The sequence below is a fragment of the Pelophylax lessonae genome (assembly GCF_965119305.1).
Source record: "Pelophylax lessonae genome assembly, chromosome: 11".
NCBI lineage: Eukaryota > Metazoa > Chordata > Amphibia > Anura > Ranidae > Pelophylax > Pelophylax lessonae.
Genome location: NC_138778.1, coordinates 238862758 through 238887431, shown reverse-complemented (window position 1 = coordinate 238887431; position 24674 = coordinate 238862758). Strand labels below are relative to the sequence as shown.

The 24674-nt window shown below is 44.5% G+C and overlaps 1 protein-coding gene across 1 annotated transcript in view; it reads left to right on the top strand.

Annotated features, from left to right (window-relative positions):
* Nucleotides 1-24674, top strand: part of LOC309567214 (T-cell differentiation antigen CD6-like) — a 77278-nt gene that overhangs the window by 1900 nt on the left and 50704 nt on the right. Inside the window, exons 2-3 of the mRNA XM_082272593.1 lie at nucleotides 15859-16161; nucleotides 18712-19020. Of these exons, the coding sequence (XP_082128719.1) occupies nucleotides 15859-16161; nucleotides 18712-19020 (612 nt within the window). The remainder of the gene's footprint in view (nucleotides 1-15858; nucleotides 16162-18711; nucleotides 19021-24674) is intronic.

Here is a 24674-nt window from a genome sequence, read left to right as displayed (position 1 = left end):
ATTGTATACCCCCTGTATGTTGTACATTGTATACCCCTGTATGTTGTACATTGTATACCCCCTGTATGTTGTACATTGTATACCCCTGTATGTTGTACATTGTATACCCCTGTATGTTGTACATTGTATACCCCCTGTATGTTGTACATTGTATACCCCTGTATGTTGTACATTGTATACCCCTGTATGTTGTACATTGTATACCCCCTGTATGTTGTACATTGTATACCCCCTGTATGTTGTACATTGTATACCCCTGTATGTTGTACATTGTATACCCCTGTATGTTGTACATTGTATACCCCCTGTATGTTGTACATTGTATACCCCCTGTATGTTGTACATTGTATACCCCTGTATGTTGTACATTGTATACCCCCTGTATGTTGTACATTGTATACCCCTGTATGTTGTACATTGTATACCCCCTGTATGTTGTACAATGTATACCCACTGCATGTTGTACATTGTATACCCCTGTATGTTGTACATTGTATACCCCTGTATGTTGTGGTCTCTAAGGTGCCCATCTAATAGTTTTTTGAAACTATCAATGCTCCCTGCTGATACGACTGTTTGTGGAAGAGAATTCTACATCCTTACTGCTCTTACAGTGAAGAACCCCTTACGCATTTTAAGGTTAAACCGCCTTTCCTCTAGTTTTAGTGAGTGGCCACGTTGATATCATTTCCCCCCTCAATCTTCTCTTCTCCAGAGAGAATACGTTCAGTGCTTGTAGTCTTTCCTCATAGCTGATGTCCTCCATTCCCCTAATTATTTTTGTTGCCCTTCTCTGGACTCTTTCCAGTTCCAGCACATCCTTCCTGAGGACCGGTGCCCAGAACTGGACAGCATACTCCAGATGTGGCCGGACCAGAGTCTTGTAGAGCGGGAGAATAATTTCTTTATTTCTGGAGTGAATCCCCTTTTTTATACATCCCAGTATTCTGTTGGCTTTGCTTACAGCTGCTTGGCATTGCATTCCACTGCCAAGCCTGTTGTCTACCAGTACCCCCAGGTCCTTTTCCATCCTAGACTCACCCAGAGGTTCCCCCCCTAGTGATTAGCTTGCTTTCTGGTTTCTGGCCCCCAAGTGCATTACTTTACATTTTTCAACATTAAACCTCATCTGCCATGTAGTTGCCCACCCCATTATTTTGTTCAGGTCTGTTTGTAAGGTTTCCACATCCTGCATAGAAGATATTGGCATGCCTAATTTAGTATCATCCGCAAATACTGAGATTGTACTAGATATCCCCTCCTCTAGATCATTTATGAATAAATTAAACAGGATTGGTCCCAGGACAGAACCCTGGGGGACCCCACTTTCCACACCTGCCCAATCCGAGTACTCCCCATTAATCATCACCCTCTGGACTCTCCCCTGGAGCCAGTTCTCTATCCAGGTACTCACCTTATGGTCCATACCTACCTTCCTTAGTTTGTACAGTAAGCGTTTGTGGGGAACGGTGTCAAAAGCCTTTGCAAAGTCCAGATACACCACATCCACAGGCTTTCCTTTATCCAGATACACCACATCCACAGGCCTTCCTTTATCCAGATACACCACATCCACAGGCTTACCCTTATCCAGATACACCACATCCACAGGCTTACCCTTATCCAGATACACCACATCCACAGGCTTTCCTTTATCCAGATACACCACATCCACAGGCTTTCCCTTATCCAGAAACACCACATCCACAGACCTTCCTTTATCCAGATACACCACATCCACAGACCTTCCTTTATCCAGATACACCACATCCACAGGCTTTCCTTTATCCAGATACACCACATCCACAGGCCTTCCTTTATCCAGATACACCACATCCACAGGCTTACCTTTATCCAGATACACCACATCCACAGGCTTACCTTTATCCAGATACACCACATCCACAGGCCTTCCTTTATCCAGATACACCACATCCACAGGTCTTCCTTTATCCAGATACACCACATCCACAGGCCTTCCTTTATCCAGATATACCACATCCACAGGCTTTCCTTTATCCAGATACACCACATCCACAGGCTTTCCTTTATCCAGATACACCACATCCACAGGCTTTCCTTTATCCAGATACACCACATCCACAGACTTTCCTTTATCCAGATACACCACATCCACAGACCTTCCTTTATCCAGATACACCACATCCACAGACTTTCCTTTATCCAGATATACCACATCCACAGACCTTCCTTTATCCAGATACACCACATCCACAGACCTTCCTTTATCCAGATACATCACATCCACAGGCTTTCCTTTATCTAGGTGGCAGCTCACTTCATCATAGAAGGTTAATAGATTAGTTTGGCAAGAACGATTTTTCATGAATCCATGCTGATTACTACTAATATTACCGTTTTCATTACTAAAGTCTTGTATGTGGTCCCTTATCATCCCCTCCAAAATTTTGCAGACTACAGATGTTAGGCTGACCGGCCTATAGTTACCCGGGATACACCTCGGCCCCTTTTTAAATATTGGTACCACGTTGGCTTTTTTCCAATCAGCTGGCACCATACCCGTCTGTAAACTATCCTTAAAGATCAAGAATAAGGGTCTGGCAATCACCTGGCTGAGCTCTTTAAGAACCCTCGGGTGCAAGCCATCCGGTCCCGGTGATTTATTTATGTTAAGTTTCTCTAGTTTAGTTATACGTCTATCTTCTGTTAGCCATGGCGGCACTTCCTGAGGTGTATTATTTAGTTCGGCCTTACAAGCAAGGTTCGTGTAGCCCCCCGATTCTTTTGTGAAGACTGAAGAGAAGAAATTATTTAACACTTCCGCCTTTTCTCTGTCCTCAGTGGCCATATTTCCTTTATCATCTTTTATGGGGCCAATGTGTTCTGGCCTCGCTTTCTTACTGTTTATATACTTAAAGAATTTCTTGGGGGGGGCGTGGCCTGAAGACCTATGTGAGCGGACGTGTTCTTGTGAGGCTCTCCCGCCGGATCTCCGTTTAAGCTATCCTGCGGCTCCAAACTCGAGCGATACCCTCACCCCCGACCGCCGGTGGATACCGCCATCCAGCCCTGGTCATGTCTCCGCCGAAACGGCCATCCGAAGCGGCGGCTAAGCTGGAGAAGTTTCGGCGCCAAGAGGGGAGCGGCGCGGCCCAAAATGGCGGACCGTCCCAGCCTGCTCCCGCTGCAGCGGCGCAGCCTGCGGACCAGGCAATCATCCTGGCTGCCATCACGGACTGTAAGGCGTCCCTGACCACCAAAATAGAAGAGATAAAGGTGGACATATCCTTACTCAGGCAGGACTTCCAGAAGTTGCGGGGCAGGATGTCAGAGGCGGAGGGACGGCTCTCCAGAGTGGAGGATGATTTACCCCCTATGCAGAATGCTGCAGAACAGGCTGCCAGGGACATACAGTTTTTGCTGCATAAACAGGGTGACCTAGAGAACAGAGCCAGGCATAATAACGTTCGCTTTATTGGCTTGCCGGAGGCTGTGGTGGGGTCGTCCCCTGCCACATTCCTGGAAGACCTCCTGGTTAAATCGTATGGCAGGGAGGCGTTCTCACAGGCTTTTGTTGTGGAACGGGCACATCGAATGCCAGCTAAGAAGCCGCCCCCGGGAGCACCACCCCGGGTCTATATTGCCCGCTTTATGAACTTTCGGGATAGGGATGCGGTACTCCGGCTCTCCAGGGAACGAGGGAATATCCCGCTGGACAACCATAACATCATGGTGTTCCCGGACTTCTCAGCGGAAGTCCAAAAGCAGCGCAGCCAGTTTTGTGAAGTCAAGAGGCGTCTTAGGACCCGCAACCTCAAGTATGCAATGTTATACCCAGCCAGGCTGCGAGTGGTTGGAGAGGATAGAGTGCATTTTTTCGAGGACCCTGACGCTGCGATAGCCTGGCTGGAACGTCTGCCGTGAGTGGTGAGTCTGTTGCCCCTTCCCTGCCCCTGAGTACATTGGAGGACTATCCGTACTTCAGCCAGAACTGCCCTGGTGGTTTTCCCATTGTTTCCCCCTCCTTCTACATGCCCCTCCATGCCTTTGAAGCTCGTGCTGGCGCTCCCATTGCTCCCCTGTTACTCTAATATCTTTGGAATGTACTCCTCCTTGGGATGCCCGGATAACTTTGCCTGCCCCCCCCCTTGTTTTTGGACTCCTCTTGGTCGAATGAACCTTTCTCCCCCCCCCCCCCCCCTCCCCCCTGGAACTTTTTTCTTTTTCATGTCTGTCTTGCCGATACGGACTTTTTCCTATTTTTACCTTCCGGCCGGGAGGCCTCTATGCCCACCATGGGTGCTGTGAACTTTCGATGCCATATTTTGTGCTCACTGTTGCGTTCCAGAAATGGGACCCCTCTTCGGAGATTGTTCCCCCTCACGGGTGTGCGGTGCTCTGGTTGGTCCTGGGGGGCTTCGCCTTTTGGTGGACCTGCCCGGGGCGGCTGGTCACTGCAGCCTGTGGACTATTTGGTTTTGGGATTGATGCTCACACAAGTTGGGGTGCGTGTTGGGCTGGGTGGGGGGTGGGGGTTTATGTTTATTGAGTTTTGCTATGTGAATTGTGTACTGACATGTATTTGCACTACCCTATATTTTCACACTGTTTGGTTGGACTCCTGGGCTTCGGGCCATGGGCGGCGGGTGCGGTTCAAGCTTGTCCCGGGTTGCTGCCCCCATCCTGTGCCACGACATGTTCTCTCCTCCCTGATGATATGGCAGGGCTGACCTTTCTTACGTGGAACGTGCGAGGCATCCGAGACACGGTCAAGCACACAGTTATCATGTCCTATCTCAAGGAGCAGAGGGCGGATGTCATTGCGCTAGTTGAGACACATGCTGAGGGTAACCTGCTTGGGGCCCTCCGCAGACCGTGGGTTGGCTGGGCTTTTCATGCGTCCCACTCCTCTCATTCGAGGGGTGTGTCGTTGATGGTCTCTCGGTCTGTGGCTTTTGCGGTGAAGGAGGTGGTGACGGACCCCTTAGGTAGATATGTCTTTGTAACTGGAGCTGTAGGGGGGCATGACATACTTTTCTTAGCCTGGTACTTTCCTCCCCCTTTTAGTGCTACCCTTCTGACTGAGGGCATGATGTTTATGGCAAGATATCCCTCGGTCCCTGCAGTCTGGTTGGGGGACTTTAATACGGTCTCCAATCCGTCTCTGGATAGGGTGGGTGCACCGGGCTCCCCACCCTACCCAGATAGGGCCACGCGTTTCCATAGAATGCTAACTAGCTGTCACCTCCTTGACTCATGGAGGTGTCTACATCCCACAACATGGGCCTACTCCTGTTTCTCAACATCCCACTCCACCATGTCTAGGATTGATGGTATATGGATCTCCCAGGCCCTCCTGCCCAGGCTTCTGAGTGCCCGCTTTGGCCCGAGACTGCTCTCGGATCACGCCCCATACATGGCTACTCTGTCCCCGTTTACTGCCCCTCCTCAGAGGCACTGGCGCTTGAATCCTTTCTGGCTCAAGACTGTTCCGGACATTGACTCCTTGACGATGGAATGTGACTTTTTCTTCAGCTCCAACTCTGACACTGCTTCCATGCTGACGGTATGGGAGGCCTTCAAGGGCCATGCGCGTTTACTTTTAACGTCGCGTATAGCTCGACATCGGAGGGCGGCGCGGACCGATCTACTTGCTGCTGAACATCAATTGGTTGAACTGGAAGCTGAGTATGCCAGTTTTCCGACGCCGGACGCACTTTCCCAACTTAAACTAAGGTCTAGGGCCCTGGACCATATGTTTCAGGAACGGGCTAATCATAAATTATTTTTCAGCCGACAACGTATTTTTGAGCATGGTGAGCGATCGGGCAAATTGCTTGCCTATTTGGCACACATGGACGATAGACCGCCCGTGGTGATTACACTTCACCCTTCGGTGTTGGGGGACTCCTCGGATCCCGCAGCTGTGGCGGAGCTGTTTGCTTCGTACATTAGCGAGGTTTATTCCTCTAAGGTGGATTATGACCCGTTGGATCTGGCAGGTTTGCTGGATACCCTGGAGTTCCCTACACTGACCCCTGAACAGGTCACGGTGCTTGAGGCCCCGATTTCTCGGACTGAAATAGTCTCTGCCATTTCTTGTTTTGCTAGGCTTTGCTAAAGCGCCTGGATCTGATGGCCTTCCCGTCGAGTTTTACTTGCAGTATTCGGAGTCATTGACCTCCCGTCTGCTCGCGGTGTTTGAGGAGGCATTTGAGTTGGGCTCTCTACCAGCCTCGATGCGTGAGGCACTGATCATTTTGCTTCCCAAGCCTGGCAAGGATCCCCGGTATCCGGAATCCTACAGGCCCATCTCACTGTTACAGTGCGATGTTAAAATCCTGGCTAAGGATTAGGGTGGGGCGTGCCCGGAAGTGACGATGTGAGTGTGGGCTGTGCGCCTTCCCGCTGAACACCTCTCCCGCCAGAGCCTGTAGAGACGCCGAGAGTACACCCGAAAGCAGCAGAGCTAAGTGAGCCGTGACCCGGACGCCGATATCTGAATAGCCCGCACCTCGGGTGAGGAGGGAAAAGCGGCCAGATTACACAGGAGGTCAGAAGCGGAGCTCATCCCGGCCCCGCCGTTCGGAGCGCCGACGGCTCGATCAAGTAAGGGGCTGTATCTCAAACCTCCAGCTGATTGCCTCTATTGCCGAAATTCCCCATCAGCCAGAGCAAATAGAGGTTACGGAGGCAAGAAAGCAAGACCAGCAGGAGGAGAATAGGATACCAGCCCCCCGAGGAACCAGTGCTGCAGATGAGGAGGGGAGAGTACCTGGATGGTGAGCCCCCCTGCTTGGTGTCTGTACAGATTAAAATCTCCAGGAGCGGAGATAGAGGCTGGAGCTGCGGAGGATAGAGGTCTTGAGAGTCGGCCTGGATCAGATACAAGGCAACCCATGCGGGTTATCCCTTTAAACCAGGTTCCCTCTTATACTGGTATTTTTTAAGGGAAATGATAGCCACCCTATTGGAAAGACAGTTTGGAATGTGGGTGAGATAATATTTTTTCTTTTCTATCTTATACCCCTTCCCGTATATCTCTATTGTATGCTGGATGGCTATTGACTGTGATATCTATAACGATTAAATTAAGAGACTGAAGAGGAAAAGGGACTGCATTTCTTCTTACTGGTTGTTTGTCCTGTGGCTTTTCCCCGTGGTTATTTGGAATAAAATATTCCAGGGGAGTTAATAGAAGTTGAGAGAGAATAGGCCATAGAATTAAAAAGAAAGTATGACACTAACTAAAAAAAGAAAAGGAAAGAACAATATGACGAAACCTAAAATAAGTAAACCAGAAGGAGAAATAGACAAATACTTTGCTAATAATCATAAGACGTCAAGAGAAATGGCAAGAAGTGGAAATAGTGCCCTAACAAGCCCAGAGTCAGGAGATGTACCTAGCTCTCTGACTGCCTCCCCTACTTCAGAGAATTACCTTGAAAGTCCAGAGGCAACACAAAGGGAGAATGATACATCTTGCACTTATGTACAGAGCTTATCTCACAACATGGAGCTAAAAGCTATGCTACAAGCCCTCCCAACTAAATCGGACATAGAACAGATGATCAGCAAAATAGAGGAGGTACATCAGAGAGAAATGCAGGAAATAAAGATAGACATACAAAATATTACAATAGGCTTAGCGGAGGAAGCAGTAGCCAGAAAAAGTATTGAAGAGAGGGTAACATCACTAGAATCAACAAGAGACATACAAAGAGAGATAGATGAGAAGATACAACTACAATTGGAGGAAATAGAAAACAGAAACAGACGTAATAATTTACGTATACGAGGCATACCTGAAATGGTAGGGAAAGAAAAACTGACAGAAGTAGCAGAGGAAATTTTTAAGCAGATCATGAAGGATAAATATCCGGAACATTTGGAGATAGAAAGAATACACAGAACCCTTGGCCCTAGAAGCAAAGACGAGAGAAGACCGAGAGATGTGATCTGTAGACTATTTCATTATGTGCATAAAGAGGCGATTTTAAGGCTAGTGTGGGATAACCAGGATATAAAAGTGGAAGGAGTACCAGTTAAGATATATGCAGACATTGCCAGAGGTACACTGAGGAGAAGAGCTCTCTTGAGACCATTATTAGAATTGGCAAGAAAAGCAGGATGCACATATAGATGGGGGTTCCCATTTTCGGTAACGTTCCGGAGGAATGGACAGTATTTTAACCTTAGAACATACCAAGACAGGATGGCATTCTTTTCGTTTATAGAGACAGACCCTATTCAAATAGTAAATTGGCTGAATCGACTGCCTAATGAGAACCCGCCAGTATACCATCAACAACGGGAGAAAAGACCAGAGACCCTATCGAGAGAAGAGAGGAGATAAAGAAATTTGACTATTAAGAGACTGTAGTGAGATCCCCCTATGGGAAATAAGGGTTAATTATTGATACATCCTTCTCGCCCCCCCCCCCTCCTTTTTTTTTTTTTTTTTTTCTTGACACAGTTTTGAATATAGGATGGAAGTCATTCCTCTTGTCACTAATTTTATAGGTGGTATGGAGAAGTGGAAGGGGGTTTTTTTTTTTTTTTTTTTTCTTGACACAGTTTTGAATATAGGATGGAAGTTATTCCTCTTGTCACTAATTTTATAGGTGGTATGGGGAAGTAGAAGGGGGGTTTTTTTTTTTTTTTTTTTTTTCTTGACACAGTTTTGAATATAGGATGGAAGTTATTCCTCTTGTCACTAATTTTATAGGTGGTATGGGGAAGTAGAAGGGGGTTTTTTTTTTTTTTTTTTTTTTCTTGACACAGTTTTGAATATAGGATGGAAGTTATTCCTCTTGTCACTAATTTTATAGGTGGTATAGGGAAGTGGAAGGGGGGTTTTTTTTTTTTTTTTTTTTTTTTTCTTCTTGACACAGTTTTGAATATAGGATGGAAGTTATTCCTCTTGTCACTAATTTTATAGGTGGTATGGGGAAGTAGAAGGGGTTTTTTTTTTTTTTTTTTTTTTTTTTACACAGTAATTGAAATATAGAATGGAAGTTGTTCCTCTTGTCACTAATATTATAGGGGGTACGGGGGAGGGGGGGTTTTTTTTTTTTTTTTTTTTTTGTTTTTTTTTTTTTTTGTTTTGTTGTGTGTTTTATGAAGTATATAAAGGTTAACTCACAATTTAATTCGGTAGAATAAGAGGGGGAGGAGAAGAGGAGGATTGAGTTATTGAATATGAAAATGTTGTGATATCCATATTATGATGAATAGCGTTTGTGTAGATGGGGGGAGGGATAGATGGGGAAGTAAGGGAGGGGAAGAGGGAGGTTTCCCTCGACCCTACCCCCTCCCCATCAATCCCCGGGACCATTACTCAAGTATTTTGATGTTTTCCTTTTTTTTTTTTTTTTTTTTTTTTTTTTTTTTTTTTTTTTGTAATTCAGTGAGAAGGGAATGTCACTGTCCATTAAGGGAAACCAAAGACCATGAAGGGAAAGAGAGGAATGCCGGTAGACCTTAGAATAAGATACGGCCAAAATATGTTGATAAAAAGTGGTGGGAGGAGGTGGGGGAGAGTCCACAGAGAGTCACTTCGGGGCACGACCCTACTAATAAAGTCACACAAGTGGCACGAAAGTGGCCGTGTGAAATAAGGATATATTTTTTGTTATCCGAAACTACGGAAGAGAAGGCCGTTCTCTTGTAGAGACCGACCTTCTCGAATCCGTAGGGGGGGGGTTTTTTTTTTTTTTTTTTTTTTTTTTTCTCCTTCTTTATCCACGAGCGAATGATGGAGGATGTAAAGGTGGTTTCATATAATGTAAAGGGACTTAATACCCCAGAAAAAAGGCACATGCTATTATCTGAATTAAAGCAGTCACATACTAGTATAGCGCTGATACAAGAAACGCACTTCAGGACAGATAAATTACCGTTTCTTAAAAATAGAAATTTTTCATATGCATACCATTCCACTTATACACAAGCAAAAGCAAGAGGGGTTTCCATACTCATTGCAAACTCTGTTCCATGGACTTTCCAAGACAAAATGCAGGATCCGGAAGGAAGATTCTTGTTTGTTAGGGGGAAAATAGGGGAAATACAAATAACAATAGCAACAATATATGCACCCAATAGCAGACAAGATAGCTTTATAGCTAAGGTAGTAGAGAAGCTCATGAGGTTCTCAGAAGGACAGTTAATTATGGGGGGAGATTTTAACTGCCCATTAACACCAGCCCTGGATATATCAACAGGGACATCGACTTTTTCAGCAGGAAGGAATAAAAAGATTTTAAAAATACTATATAATGCTCAACTTATAGACGCATGGCGGCTACAACATCCTTCTGAAAAAGAATACACATTCTTTTCTACACCGCATAAGACCTACTCTAGAATTGATTTTTTTTTTATACCTCATGCCCAATTACAATCAGTTCAAAATACAAGTATAGGCAGTATCACATGGTCAGACCATGCACCTATATTTTTGTTATATAAATTAACAGCGAATTCTGCACAGGGGAGGAGCTTCTGGAGACTGAATGAAAGCCTACTACAAAAAGAAGAGATACTAAGGGAAGTCGAGAAAGAAATGAAAAGCTTTTTTGAAATAAACGAGCAACCGGATTGTAAGATGGGAATACTTTGGGAGGCCCATAAGGTAGTCGTGAGAGGGCTCCTTATAAAACATGGAGCACGTATTAAAAGAGAAAGAAATGAGCAACTGTCACAACTCCTAGGAAAACTTAGGGAACTTGAGACAGAACATAAACAAAGACCGATAGATGCAACCTTGATCGAGTTAAAACTAGTCAGGAAAAAGATAACAGATTTGATGCAGTATAAAGCAAAAGCTGCCTTACAAAGGTGCCGTAAGTTAAATTACGAGGCGGGTAACAAATGTGGGAAAGTACTGGCTAGAACTGTTCGGGAGCAGAGGACGAGATCTTATATACCATATATTACCTCAAGAGAAGGAATTAAAAAAACTTTACCTGCACAAATATTGAAAGAATTTGAGACATATTATACCTCTCTGTATAACTTACAGGAGACACCCCCCCAACAACAAGATATAGATCAATATCTAGTTCAGTCACAGCTACCTAGACTCTCGGAGGAGGATCGTGAAAGCTTGGAGGCTGAGATTACACTAGAGGAAATAAAACAGGCAGTTAAGGCAATGAACCCTGGGAAAGCACCTGGCCCAGATGGCCTAACGGTACAATATTATCAGGTACTGTTCCATATCTTAGGACCATATATGGTAAAGTTATACAATGCATCAGGTTTGGATGGGAAGCTGACGAGAGACACACTTACAGCCCATATCTCATTAATACTAAAAGAGGGTAAAGATCCAGCTATATGTGGCAGCTATAGGCCAATATCCCTATTAAATGTGGATTTAAAAGTATTGACTAAAATCTTAGCAAGTAGATTGGCAGAATTCCTCCCAAACCTGATACATCTGGATCAAGTAGGCTTTATGTCATCTAGAGAGGCAAAAGACAATACCATAAGAATTCTCAATTTGATGCAAGTAGCAAAAGAAAAAAAGATCCCTTATGTAGTGCTGAGTACGGATGCAGAGAAGGCATTTGATAGAGTGGGATGGCCTTTTCTGTTTTCCGTACTCAGACACATTGGATTGGGAAAAAATATGCTAGAAAAGATTACTAGGGTATATACAGAACCGATAGACAGGGTAAAGGCCAACGGGCTATTATCAGAAGCCTTTCCAATAAGAAACGGTACCAGACAGGGATGTCCCCTGTCACCCCTTTTGTTTGCCCTGACGGTGGAACCTTTCCTGTGCAGAGTTAGATCGAACCAGGATATTGAAGGGATAGAGGTAAAAGGGAAACAGTATAAAGTAGCTGGTTATGCAGACGACTTGTTATTCTCTTTGACCAAACCGGGTATTTCTCTGCCAAACCTATTACAGGAATTTAAAAAATTTAATGCTATATCTTATTTAAAAATTAATTATGGAAAATCAGAGGCAATGGGTGTGGGATTACCCGTGGCCCAAATCAACCTATTGAAAACCAGTTTTGGTTTTAGATGGAGGGGGGAGGCAGTGAAATACCTGGGGACCTACATACCAGCGAAGTTAAGCCAGGTGTTCGACCTTAATTTTTTACCCCTTTTGGCAATGACTAGGAAACTACTTAAACAATGGTATGGCGGGCTACACTCTTGGTTCGGTAAATGTAATTTATTGAAAATGATAGTGTTACCAAAATTTTTATACCTGGTGCGTGCACTGCCGGTTAAGATACCGAGTGTTTTTTTTAAGACAATGCACTCTCTTTTTTTGAAATATATATGGGCCCATAAAAGACCTCGCATAGCACGCAGAACTTTAACATTACCGAAAAAAAATGGAGGCCTTGCTTTACCGGACATTCGAACTTATTATTACGCAGCATATCTGAGTAGGATATTGGATTGGTGGCACCACTCGGAAAACAAAATATGGGTACAAATCGAGCAGACTCAAACAGAGATAGACCTAAAGAGGGCGATATGGGTTTTCCAGTGGTTACCTAAGGAATTGAAACATCACCCAATAATAGGAAACACATTGCGGATATGCTCGCACCCAAATATATATAGTAAATTAACAAAGAAGGAATCACCCCTATTCCCAATATTAGGGAACCCACAGTTTATCCCGGGTTTAGATCCTAGAAGCTTTATACCATTGAGAGAAAAGAAACAGGAACAAGCTTCATTGTTCCTTATACAAAATAACTGGGCTTCAATTAGCAAATTATTGGAGAGAAATGGATTATACAACTTGCCTTTTTGGCAAGCAGTGCAACTACACCATTTCCTGGACTCGATACAAAATCCAGAGAGGTATAGTAGAGCATTAACAAAATTTGAAAAGTACTGTATAGAACCAGGAAAATTATCACATACATTATCAATCTCCTATGATTTACTGATGAACCCAGAGGAGCAATTCAAACCCCCGTGGGTGGGAAAATGGGAGAGAGACTTGGAGTGTGAACTAATTGAGGAGCAGGTACAGAGGATAGTAAGGTTAGCCTTTAAGCCAGCTAGATGTACCAAGACTCAAGAGATGAACTATAAGTTTATGACGAGATGGTACATCACACCCGAGAAATTACATAATTGGTATCCAAGAGAGACCAGTGAATGCTGGAGATGTAAAAAAGAAATAGGCACGCTGATCCATATCCTCTGGACCTGTACAGAAGTAAAACCTTTTTGGGGAAGAGTAAAAGATATAATTCAGAAATTTACGGAAAGCAGAATAGAGGAAAAGCCAGCCTTTTTTTTGTTACATCTATCGGATATCCCGATAAAGAGATATGAAAACTCGATTGTACCATACCTGGTAAATGCGGCTAAGGCATGTATCCCGAGTAACTGGAAAAAAGTACAACCCCCCTCGATAAGAGAATGGGTAAATAGAGTAGAGGAAATAAGGAGAATGGAAGAGTTGATTGCAACTTCTCAGAATAGGAAGGGAAAATACAAGAAAATATGGGATGTGTGGGGTCAGTTTATAGTCTCTGAAGAAGGGAAGCAACTTATAATAGGATAAAAGCAACCCGGAAGAGCTTACTGACTTATTCGGTCATTCGCCGTGGATAAATGAGTAATTTAAGGAAGGGGGGAGAGGGGGAGGGGTTTTTTTTTTTTTTTTTTTTTTTTTTTTTTTTTTTGGGTGGGAGAGGAGGAGGGAGGGAAGGGGGGGAAAAGAAAGGGAAGGGGGAAAAAAGAGAAGGAATATAAGAGGGTAAAAGTGGAAGATGAAGATTAAATTAAGTGTTAAAAAGTGATGTAAACTCCACATGGAATGTAGATGTATGTTTTTTCTGTTATGAAGATTCCTGAATAAAACTTATATTTGAAAAAAAAAATAAAATCCTGGCTAAGGTGCTTGCCCTCAGACTCAACGTGGTGATCCTCTCCTTGGTACACCCCGATCAGACGGGATTCATGCCAGCCAAGAATACGGCCTTCAACACCAGGCGCTTGTTCATGAACATGCAGGCCCCCCATGACTGCGTCGGTACCAGGGTGGTTGTGACCTTAGATGCCGCCAAGGCCTTCGATTCTGTCGAGTGGTCATACCTGTGGCAGTGTCTCCGCAGATTTGGGTTTGGCCCGAAGTTCATTAAATGGCTTACAGTATTATACAGTCAACCTCGGGCCCGGGTGGTAGCCAATGGCTGGACCTCTAGGTCCTTTCCTCTTTCTCATGGCACGCGTCAGGGCTGTCCCATCTCCCCACTGCTGTATGCCCTGGCGGTCGAGCCACTTGCAATGGCCCTCCGGGCGGACCCAGAAAAAAAAAAAAAAAAGAATTTCTTGGGGTTCTTTTTACTCTCCTCCGCTATATGTCTCTCGTGTTATATTTTAGCTGCCCTGATTTCATCTTTACATTTCTTATTACACTCTTTGTAATGCTTGAATGCTGCCAATGACCCCTCAGTCTTGTATTTTTTGAAGGCCTTTTCTTTAGCACTAATATGCATTTTTATGTTGGAGTTTAGCCACCCAGGGTTTAGTTTTGCTTTTTTAAATTTATTTCCCTTTGGAATGCACTGGCCAATCCCCTTGTTTAGTATGCTCTTGAAGCACTCCCATTTTTCCTCCGTGTTCTTTGTTCCCAGGGTTCTATCCCAATTTATATTTTCTAGCAGCGAGCGCAGTTTTGGGAAATTGGCTCTTTTAAAATTCAGTGTCCTTATATTACCCCTCTGCTTCCTATAACTGTAATTAATACTGAAACTTATTGACCTATGGTCACTGTTTCCTAAGTTGTCCCGTGTTTCTATATCCGTGAACAGGTCTGTATTGTTGGTAATCAGTAGGTCAAGTACCGCATTGTTTCTTGTCGGTGCATTCACCATCTGACCCATGAAATTGTCCTGCAAAACATTTAGGAACTGCCTAGCCTTGGCTGAGTGTGCGGTTCCTTCTGTCCAGTCTATATCTGGATAATTAAAGTCCCCCGTTATAATGACATTTCCCATCCTTGCTGCCAATCCTATCTGTAACATGAGGTCCGCCTCACCCTCCTCCCTCTGGTTGGGGGGCCTATAGCATACGCCCAATATTACCTTCCCCACTGCGCCTTCCCTTTGAAGCTCTACCCATAGAGATTCTGCCTCATCCATTATTAATATCATGCCTCATATTTACCTTACCTGTATACTGTTCTTAATATACAGACATACCCCTCCCCCTTTTTTACCTTCTCTAGCTCTGCGATAAAGGGAATACCCCTGAATGGTCGCCATCCAGTCATGAGAGCTGTCAAACCAAGTCTCTGTTATCCCCACAAAATCTAAGTCCTCCTCAAACATCAGCAGCTCCAGCTCTCCCAACTTGTTGGCCAGGCTTCTGGCATTGGTATACAAACCTCTTAATTTTGACCGGTTACATTTATCCTCATTTGATGTTTTTAGGCTGCTCTCTTGGTTTTTCCCCATACCCACCCTGGGTATAGGAGCTCCGAACACCCTACCGCTAATGCCCCCATTTCTGCCCTCTGAAACTTGCTTTCCACTGGCTAATTCTACATCTGTAGTAGTGGTGTACTTGGACAGAGGGGTGGCTGTGAATGTGGTATACTTGGACAGAGGGGTGGCTGTGAATGTGGTATACTTGGACAGAGGGGTGGCTGTGGATGTGGTATGCAGGAGAAGGGTCACCACCAGTCATCTTTGTAGGCTGTAACTGGAATATGGACTAGCTGCTCTGGATGGACAATGGACTGGGAATAATTTCCATTCTCTTATTGTTGAATTTTCCTCCTCTTAAGTGGAATTTTCCTTTTCTATGTAGAGGTCTTTATTTTTTTCTGTGGTCTTTGTGGATTTTTATGTGTTAAGTAAATTTCCTTTTCATTCTCAGATTTCCCATCTTTTAAATTTGATGGCAGTGACAAGCGGTGTGAAGGGGTCATTCAGCACAGACATGGGGACAGTTGGCTGCCTTTGTGTATAACGTATTTGAGTCGTGATTTACTGTCTCTGATTTGTAGAGAGATGAAGTGTGGACCTCCAAAATCATTTCATCCTATAGATTATTTCCCACTCTACAACTCATCCACCGCACTGAATGTCACCTGCACCATACTGGATGATTGGAGGAACTGCAGTGTCTCACCTGTTCCAGCTGCAAAGTGTGATGGAGCTGCTTTCTTATACTGTGCAGGTAAGTCATACCTGAGGGACTCTAACCTCAATATACATATATACTGTGCATGTATGTGTCACTGCGGACCTTAACAGTGACCCTCTATATATGCTGTGTAGGTCAGTGACACCGGGGATTCTAACCCTGACCCTCTATATACACACATATTCACAACATGCAGAATATTTCAGATCTTCAGTAGTGTAGTACATGGAGAATATCTTAGATCTTCAGTAGTGTAGTACATGGAGAATATCTTAGGTCTTCAGTAGTGTAGTACATAGAGAATATTTTAGATCTTTAGTAGTGTAGTACATGAATGTAGCACCCTTCTTGATAGGTGCTAGAGAGAAAGTAAAGTTTTGAGTCCTGACTGCTTACCAGAAGGACTGCATGTAAATCTATATTGTTCTCTGCCTACCAGAGAGCAGGATCTGTTAGTGAGATCTGCTCATTGTGCTCAGGTACAACTTGTTCTGTCTGCAGAGTTTCACGCTGGTCCAATAGAGAGGCATATTGGACAGTGGGAGGAAACCTGACAAATAAGTGCACAGACGTTTGATACAGCCCTGGTGATTTGGCAGAAGAAAAGTGCCTTGGTGCATGCTGAGATACTGTATAAAAGCCAGGAGCACATGGGCTCAGGGTCTTTTGGCTGGATAGCGGAGTCCCAGGGGGAGGGGGGCAGCTGCCTCCTCTTCTGTAGAGGTGCCATGCGGCTACAGGTAGTCGACCTGAGAGCCTGTAGAGTGCTAGTGAGGAACTAAACCCAGAGGTCCTGTGAAGCTGACTGAGAGGGGAGAAACTGGAGGATCTGATTCTGCAGTACAGTGAGTACAGATCTGTGTCAAGGGGCCTGACCTGAGGGGGGCCACCTCTGCAGCTAGAAGAGTCAGTGGATAAGTGTCAGTAAAGTGGATGCTAGAGAGTGTCATGAAGAGAATGTAGTTAACCAAGTCTATTGCTTGAGAGAAAAGAGCAAGGAGACTTTAACTCTTTCCATACACATGGCAGTATAGATTAAGCAGTGCAGCTGCTTCCACAAGCAATCTGGTGAGACCAAGTGAGAGTTGTCCTTATCCATTGTGAATAGTTACAGTTGGAGTATCCCACTATTCCCTTCTCCCATCCAAGCTCCAAAATAAACTATAAAAATCAATACCCCTGGACTGTTTATTGTGTGACGAGCCATCTGGAGTAAGGAGGGATGTGTGAACTGTACCCCAAGTGACTGTGTGCTGGTAATCAGAGGAGGCCCAACAAGTCATCATACAGCAACAGGGACAGTGCTACATGGAGAATATTTTAGATCTTCAGTAGTGTGAAACAGCTGGACAGTTGGCCAATCTAAGGTCATGGGAGACATGGCAGAATATTCTTCAGTCCTGTAACTGTAGAGTGTCCTAGAGTCATATAGGTAATATCTTATTAACCAACTGGACAGTGGGACAACTCAAGGTTATGGGAGACAGGGCAGAATATTCTTTAGGCCTGGACCCGTAGAGTCACTGAGGTTCATATAAGTAATATCATAATGAAACATCTGACATTTTGCCAAACCCAGGTTATAAGAGAGAGGGCAGAATATTCTTCAGGCCTGCAACATTAGAGTCACTTAGGGTTATAGAGGTAATATCTTATGAAACATCAAACAGTTGGTCAATCCAAGGTTATGGGAGACATGTCAGAATATTCTTCAGGTCTGGAACATTAGGGTAACTGAGGATCATAGAGATAATATCTTCATTAAACATCTGACTTTTGGTCAATACAAGGTTATGGGAGACATAGCGGAATATTCTTCAGGCCTGGAACATTCGAGTCCCCTAGGGTCAAAAAGGTAATATCTTATGAAACATCAGACAGTTGGCCAATCCAAGGTTATGGGAGGCATAGTGGAATATTCTTCAGGCCTGGAACATTCGAGGAATTGAGGTTCATAGAAGTAATATGCGAAGAAGCAGAATTTCTCTTGTTGCTGGATTATATAAAAAAGTTTCTCTCTGAGTCGTATTCCAATCTGCGAGGCATCGACTATATAAAATAAATGTGTGATACCACCAGAGATCCATATACTAGATTATGGTGATGGTCACCATTTATCCAGGTCATGACGTAGCTATCAGGCCTCATTCACGTCTTGTTTTTTAGCTTGTAGCTCAAAGATCAAAAAAAAGCTCAACAAGGAAAAACTAGTTGTATTCAATAGCCCTTGTTCCCATCTGAATGCCTGTCACCCCGGAAAGTACATCAGCTACTTTTCAGGCAGAATTTTGTGTTTTTGGCCACATCGACTTCAATGGGAACACCTAAAAATTAGTTTTTTTAGCCAATTTGAACTGATCTCCTCCCCCTAATGATTTCCATTGGCTAAAACAAAAAGCCTGAAGCTTGAATACACATGTAAAATGCCTGTAATACATTTCTAACAACTCCTGTATACATTTGCAAACTCCTGAAAATCGCTCTGCTCAGGTGTGAATGCAGCCTTAGAAAAACGCTGAATGTGACTTCCTACTAGCCGTATATTCGATGTATTTACAGCTGTAATTTGTCTATTTTCCTCAGAGGAACGCCTCCTGCGGCTCTCTGGAGGTGGCAGTCCCTGTGCCGGTCGGGTGGAGGTTTTTAAGGATGATGTTTGGGGAGCCGTTTGTGATGATCATTGGGACGCCCTCGATGCAGAAGTCACCTGTCGGCAGTTGGGTTGTGGTTCAGCTTTGGGAGCCTACGGAGCGTCTCATTTTGGAATTGGACCACCACAGATCTATTTGGATGACGTGAAATGTTTGGGTTCTGAGCCCTTTCTATGGGAATGTCCATCAGAAAGGAGGCATGACTGCACGGAGAGGGAGCATGCTGGTGTCATGTGTACAGGTGAGCACTACAATCTGGAAATGGTATAAAATTGGGCAACCAACTGAAGGTTTCACAGTGAAAAGACATTGAATAATGATAAGGACAGAGCAACCACCCAGGACAGGGCCCCCACCCAGGACAGGGCGCCCACCCAGGACAGGGCCCCTACCCAGGACAGGGCTTCCACCCAGAACAGGACAGGGCCTCCAGCCAAGACAAAGCACTCACCCAGGACAGGACAGAGCCTCCACCCAGGGTAGACCTGCCCACCCAGGACAGGACCCCCAAATGGAACAGGGACTCCACTTATAACAGGGCCCCCATCTAGGACAGGGCCCTGAATAAGTACAGAGGGTTTCCCTTCCTGTAAAATTTACTAGTAATCTAATCAAATTCATTGGGAGCAGAAAAAACGCTGCACCAAGCATAGAATATTAACCGTAAGTATATAGATGTACACCAGTAGGGAAATAATACAAGCTTTATATACGAAGAGATTAATAACAGTCTATCCATCCAATGTACAAACAGCGATAATCAGGAAAGGGCTCGATAGGAGTTCTGGGGAATTCTGCACATATACTGTATATAGTTATTAATAGAGATCCCTCCAGATGGATGTTATATACTCAGGTATATATATTCTGTATAGTTATTAAAAGAGATCCCTCCAGGTGAATGTTATATACCTGGGTATACACAGTATCTCACAAAAGTAAGTACACCCTTTCACATTTCTGTAAATATTTTATTCTATCTTTTCGTGTGACAACACTGAAGAAAGGACACTTTGCTACAATGTAAAGTAGTGAGTGTACAGCTTGTATAACAGTGTAAATTTGCTGTCCCCTCACAATAACTCAACACACAGCCATTAATGTCTAAACCGCTGGCAACAAAAGTCAGTACATCCTAAGTGAAAATGTCCAAATTTGGCCCAATTAGCCATTTTCCCTCCCATGTGCCATGTGACTTGTTAGTGGTACAAGGTCTCAGGTGTGAATGGGGAGCAGGTGTGTTAATTTTGGTGTTATCGCTTTCACTCTCTCATACTGGTCAATGGAAGTTCAACATGGCACCTCATGGCAAAGAACTCTCTGAGGATCTGAAAAAAAAGAATTGTTGCTCTACATAAAGATGGCCTAGGTTATAAGAAGATTGCCAAGACCCTGAAACTGAGCTGCAGCACGGTGGCCAAGAGCATACAGCGGTTTAACAGGACAGGTTCCACTCAGAACAGGCCTCCCCATGGTCGACCTAAGAAGTTGAGTGCACGTGCTCAGCGTCATATCCAGAGGTTGTCTTTGGGAAATAGACGTATGAGTGCTGCCAGCATTGCTGCAGAGGTTGAAGGGGTGGGGGAGGGGTCAGCCTGTCAGTGCTCAGACCATACGCCGCACTCTGCATCAAACTGGTCTGCATGGCTGTCATCCCAGAAGGAAGACTTTTCTAAAGATGATGCACAAGAAAGCCCGCAAACATTTTGCTGAAGACAAGCAGACTAAGGACATGGATTACTGGAACCATGTCCTGTGGTCTGATGAGACCAAGGCAAACTTATTTGGTGTCAGATGGTGTCAGGCGTGTGTGGGGGCAACCAGGTGAGGAGTACAAAGACAAGTGTGTCTTCCTACAGTCAGGCATGGTGGTGGGGGTGTCATGGTCTGGGGCTGCATGAGTGCTGTCAGCACTGGCGAGCTACAGTTCATTGAGGGAACCATGAATGCCAACATGTACTGTGACATACTGAAGCAGAGCATGATCCCCTCTCTTCAGAGACTGGGGGGCAGGGCAGTATTCCAACATAACGACCCCAAACACCTCCAAGATGACCACTGCCTTGCTAAAGAAGCTGAGGGTAAAGGTGATGGACTGGCCAAGCATGTCTCCAGACCTAAACCCTATTGTGCATCTGTGGGGCATCCTCAAACGGAAGGAGGAGGAGCGCAAGGTCTTCAACATCCACCAGCTCTGTGATGTCATCATGGAGGAGGGGAAGAGGACCCCAGTGACAACCTGTGAAGCTCTGGTGAACTCCATGTCCAAGAGGGTTAAGAAGTGCTGGAAAATAATGGTGGCCACACAAAATATTGACACTTTGGGTCGAATTTGGGCATATTTCACTTAGGGGTGTACTCACTTTTGTTGCCAGCGGTTTAGACATTAATGGCTGTGTGTTGAGTTATTTTGAGGGGACAGCAAATTTACACTGTTATACAAGCTGTACACTCACTATTTTACATTGTAGCAAAGTGTCATTTCTTCAGTGTTGTCACATGAAAAGATAGAATAAAATATTTCCAGAAATGTGAGGGGTGTACTTGCTTTTGTGAGATACTGTATAGTTATTAACAGAGTTCCCTCCAAATGGATGTTATATACCCGGGTATATATGTAGTGGTGTGCCCCTTTATCCAGATGTAGGTGCAAGTCCCTTTAACTCGATTCCCCACAATCCTCTGGGCTCCCAGCATCCCCTGAGTTCCAGGACACGCCCAGGGAGTATAAATGCCAGCTCCGCACATCTTCCTGTGCTCAGAGAGATCCTGCCTGATGGGACAGCAGTGACTGGGCAAGTGAGCTGTCCCCAGGTGCTGGGTCCTCATTCGATCAGTCTGGTGTGTGGGCCACCAGCAGTGAGCACAAGAGCACGCAGCATCTATCCAAGCCCCAGTCACTGGAGAGGACTCTGTTACAGTCCATGTGGAGAAGCTGTCCAAGCAGTGGGTTGGTCCTATCTACGGCCCCCAGAGCCTCCTGACCAAAGTCAGCATCAGCAGCGCCTGTGTGAAGTCTGTGCCAGCAGGAAATCCCCTCAGCTCACAGTCTGCTGAATGAACGATCAATCTCTTGGAACGTGTAAGAATCTTCAGATCTTTATCCTATCAGTAAACTGAACTCAGAACACTCTGCTGCCATCTAGTGGCCATTACTAGAACTGCAATAGAATTGTTTTCACATGTTTTATGAATGTTTCTCCCTTCCTCATATTGCTGTTTTGTACTGCAAACCCTGTTCACATGATCTCCTGTGTAATCTACGTTCCACATTGTTAAGTAAAGTAGAAATTGCACATCACCACTGGTCTGATCATTTGGCTGATACCGTTACATAACATATATAGTTATTAATAGAGATCCCACCAGATGCATCTTGCAGGACAGCTGAATTTTATAAGTGTTTTAAGTCCGTTCTGGCTCCCATTTTAGTGGAGGTTTATAACAGCTGTCTAGAAGAGGGTTCGCTCCCTCCCTCCATGAGGCAATCTGCTGTGATTCTTCTGTCAAAAGGTAAAGACCCCTCAATGATTGAGAACTGGTGCCCCATGAGTCTTCTCAATGTTGATAGAAAGATCTTGGTGAAGATTATTTTTTGGCGCTTGTCGTCAGTAGCAGGGGATTTGTTGTCCAATCATCAGCACTGCTTGGTCCAAGGTAGAAGTACCTTTTCAGCAGTTTTAGCTGTCCAGGAGGCTTTGGATCGATGCAGGGCTGCTGGATGAAGAAAGTACTTGCTGGCATTGGATCAGGCAAAGGTTTTTGATTGCGTCAGACATAAGTACCTGTATTTGCTACTTGGTATATACGGTCTGCAGGGGAGGTTTAAAGATTGGCTGAAAACATTATATAAAGGGGCTGAGAGCTTCCCACTTGTTAATGGCATTGCTGGTATGCCACCTTTAAAGGTCATGGCCTATGCTGATGATGTGTCTGTTATTATCTCTGGGATGGAGGAGGTGTTCTCTGTGATAGAGCAGTACATGGAGGCTTCTGGCTCTAAAGTCAACCATGAAAATAATTAAATTTTCTGGATGGGCGATGAGGGTGAAAGCTTTGAACTTCCAGATGCCTTCTCAGAGCCCCAGCAGGAAATTAAAGTGTTGGGCATCACATTTGGTCCTGGTGACTATGGTCATCGAAACTAGGAAAGCAGGTTGGTGGATGCCAATGCCAAAGTAGCAAGCTGGAAGAAATGGAAACTTTCCTTGAGGGAGAGGGTTGACTTGATTAAAACTTACCTGATCTCGATCTTTTTATATGTCAGCTTTGTCTGTATCTTGCCGGAATCTCTCTATGCAAGGGTGTACAGCTGTTTTGTCCAACTGTTATGGGGAAATAGGCTGAACCTGATCAAATGCAATGTAACTTACCTGTCCAGGCAGGAGGGTGGCCTAGAAATGGTCAACACTATAGTTTTCTTTTCTCTGCTCTTTTTAAAGTATAATCTTGGTAATATGTTAGCAGAGACCCCGCCAGGATGGGTGGGTATTTTTCAATCTTGGTTTAGGCCTTTTCTATGATGTTGGGAAGATGGCGGGCCAGTGAAAAGTCTGAGATTTCAACATGGCAAGCTTCGAGCCTATGTTGCTCCGTGTCTGAAAATACTTCGGCAGTGACAGGTGACAGTGGGGGATATCAAGTCCCTCCCCAGGAAGCTTCTGGAGAAGAGGATTTTGGGCTCTGCTTTCCATGTGTCACTGGCCTTAAGGGATTGCCCAGGCTCCGTGATGAGGGAAGGGTTGCATTTAATCAATTTGGGAAGAATCCCTTTGAAGTTTAGGGATCAAGCCTAGCTTGCTTTCCATGAAAGGCTCTATGTGAGAGGGAACCTGAAACATCGCCCTGTAAATGATCGGGATTGTCCTAGAGTAGAGTGTGTGGGTAAGGTGGAATCTATGGACCACTTTTTGCCCCAGTGTCCCTTTAACATAGAGGTGTATAAAAGGGTGGAGAGGGGTTTAGGCATCCCCTTTCTCTATCACATGAGTTATGCAAAGTGGGTGTACAGGGCATTCCCGACTCGCTGGGATTTTGATTTGGATACACTTTTTCTAGTTAGTATAGTTGTCTATTACTTCACGTGGAATGCATGGTGCCAGATTACCCTGCGGAAGAAAGTCCTCCCTGTCAAGGTGGTGGTGTATGATATTCTGGGTGAGGTTGGGAAGATTTGTGGTCTTGAGAAGGGCAGGGTGCCTCGAGCGGTCTGGATAAGGGCGTGGAGGAATATCAGACCTGCCTTTGGTGAACTGTCCATCTCTGAGTGAAGAGCTCTTTTCCTATGCTATTTCTTTCACTCCCTTAGCTTTTGTTGGTTAATATCTTCTTTTTGAAGAAGGGCTGCATGCATAATGGGGGTGGGTTTGTTTCTTGACCTCGCAGGTTGGATGTCTGGTGTGGTGGCATGAATCCTACTAAGAATATTTTCCCCGGTAATGATATGTTCATGATGTGAGTTTTGTTTTTGCTGTAAAGCCATTCTTTGTTTGCGAGCAGAATTTGCTATATATTTGTCAGGGTTATTTGGGGAGGTTAAATTTAATAAGAAGAAAATGAAATGTTATATTTTGTTCTGTATAGAAATATGAAGCAGTGGCATTCATGTTGTAGAAGGTTACTGAAAGGTTAAATCTCCTTTAAAAGTGCCTGTTCAGGAAATTCTTAAACAGGTTTACCCCAGACATGCTGTGTTGACCTAAGGTAATAAATAAATAGTCTGTTGACTTTCTTTAAGATAAAGTCTAAGACGCTATTCCAAGGTAATCTTATCTATGTGTGGAATCATAAAACCTTAGTTAGTATTTTCTATGCTTAGACCTATGTAAAAATAAGATGTACGGATATATTATAATCCTATGTAAAGGAATATTAACAATGAAATATATATATAAC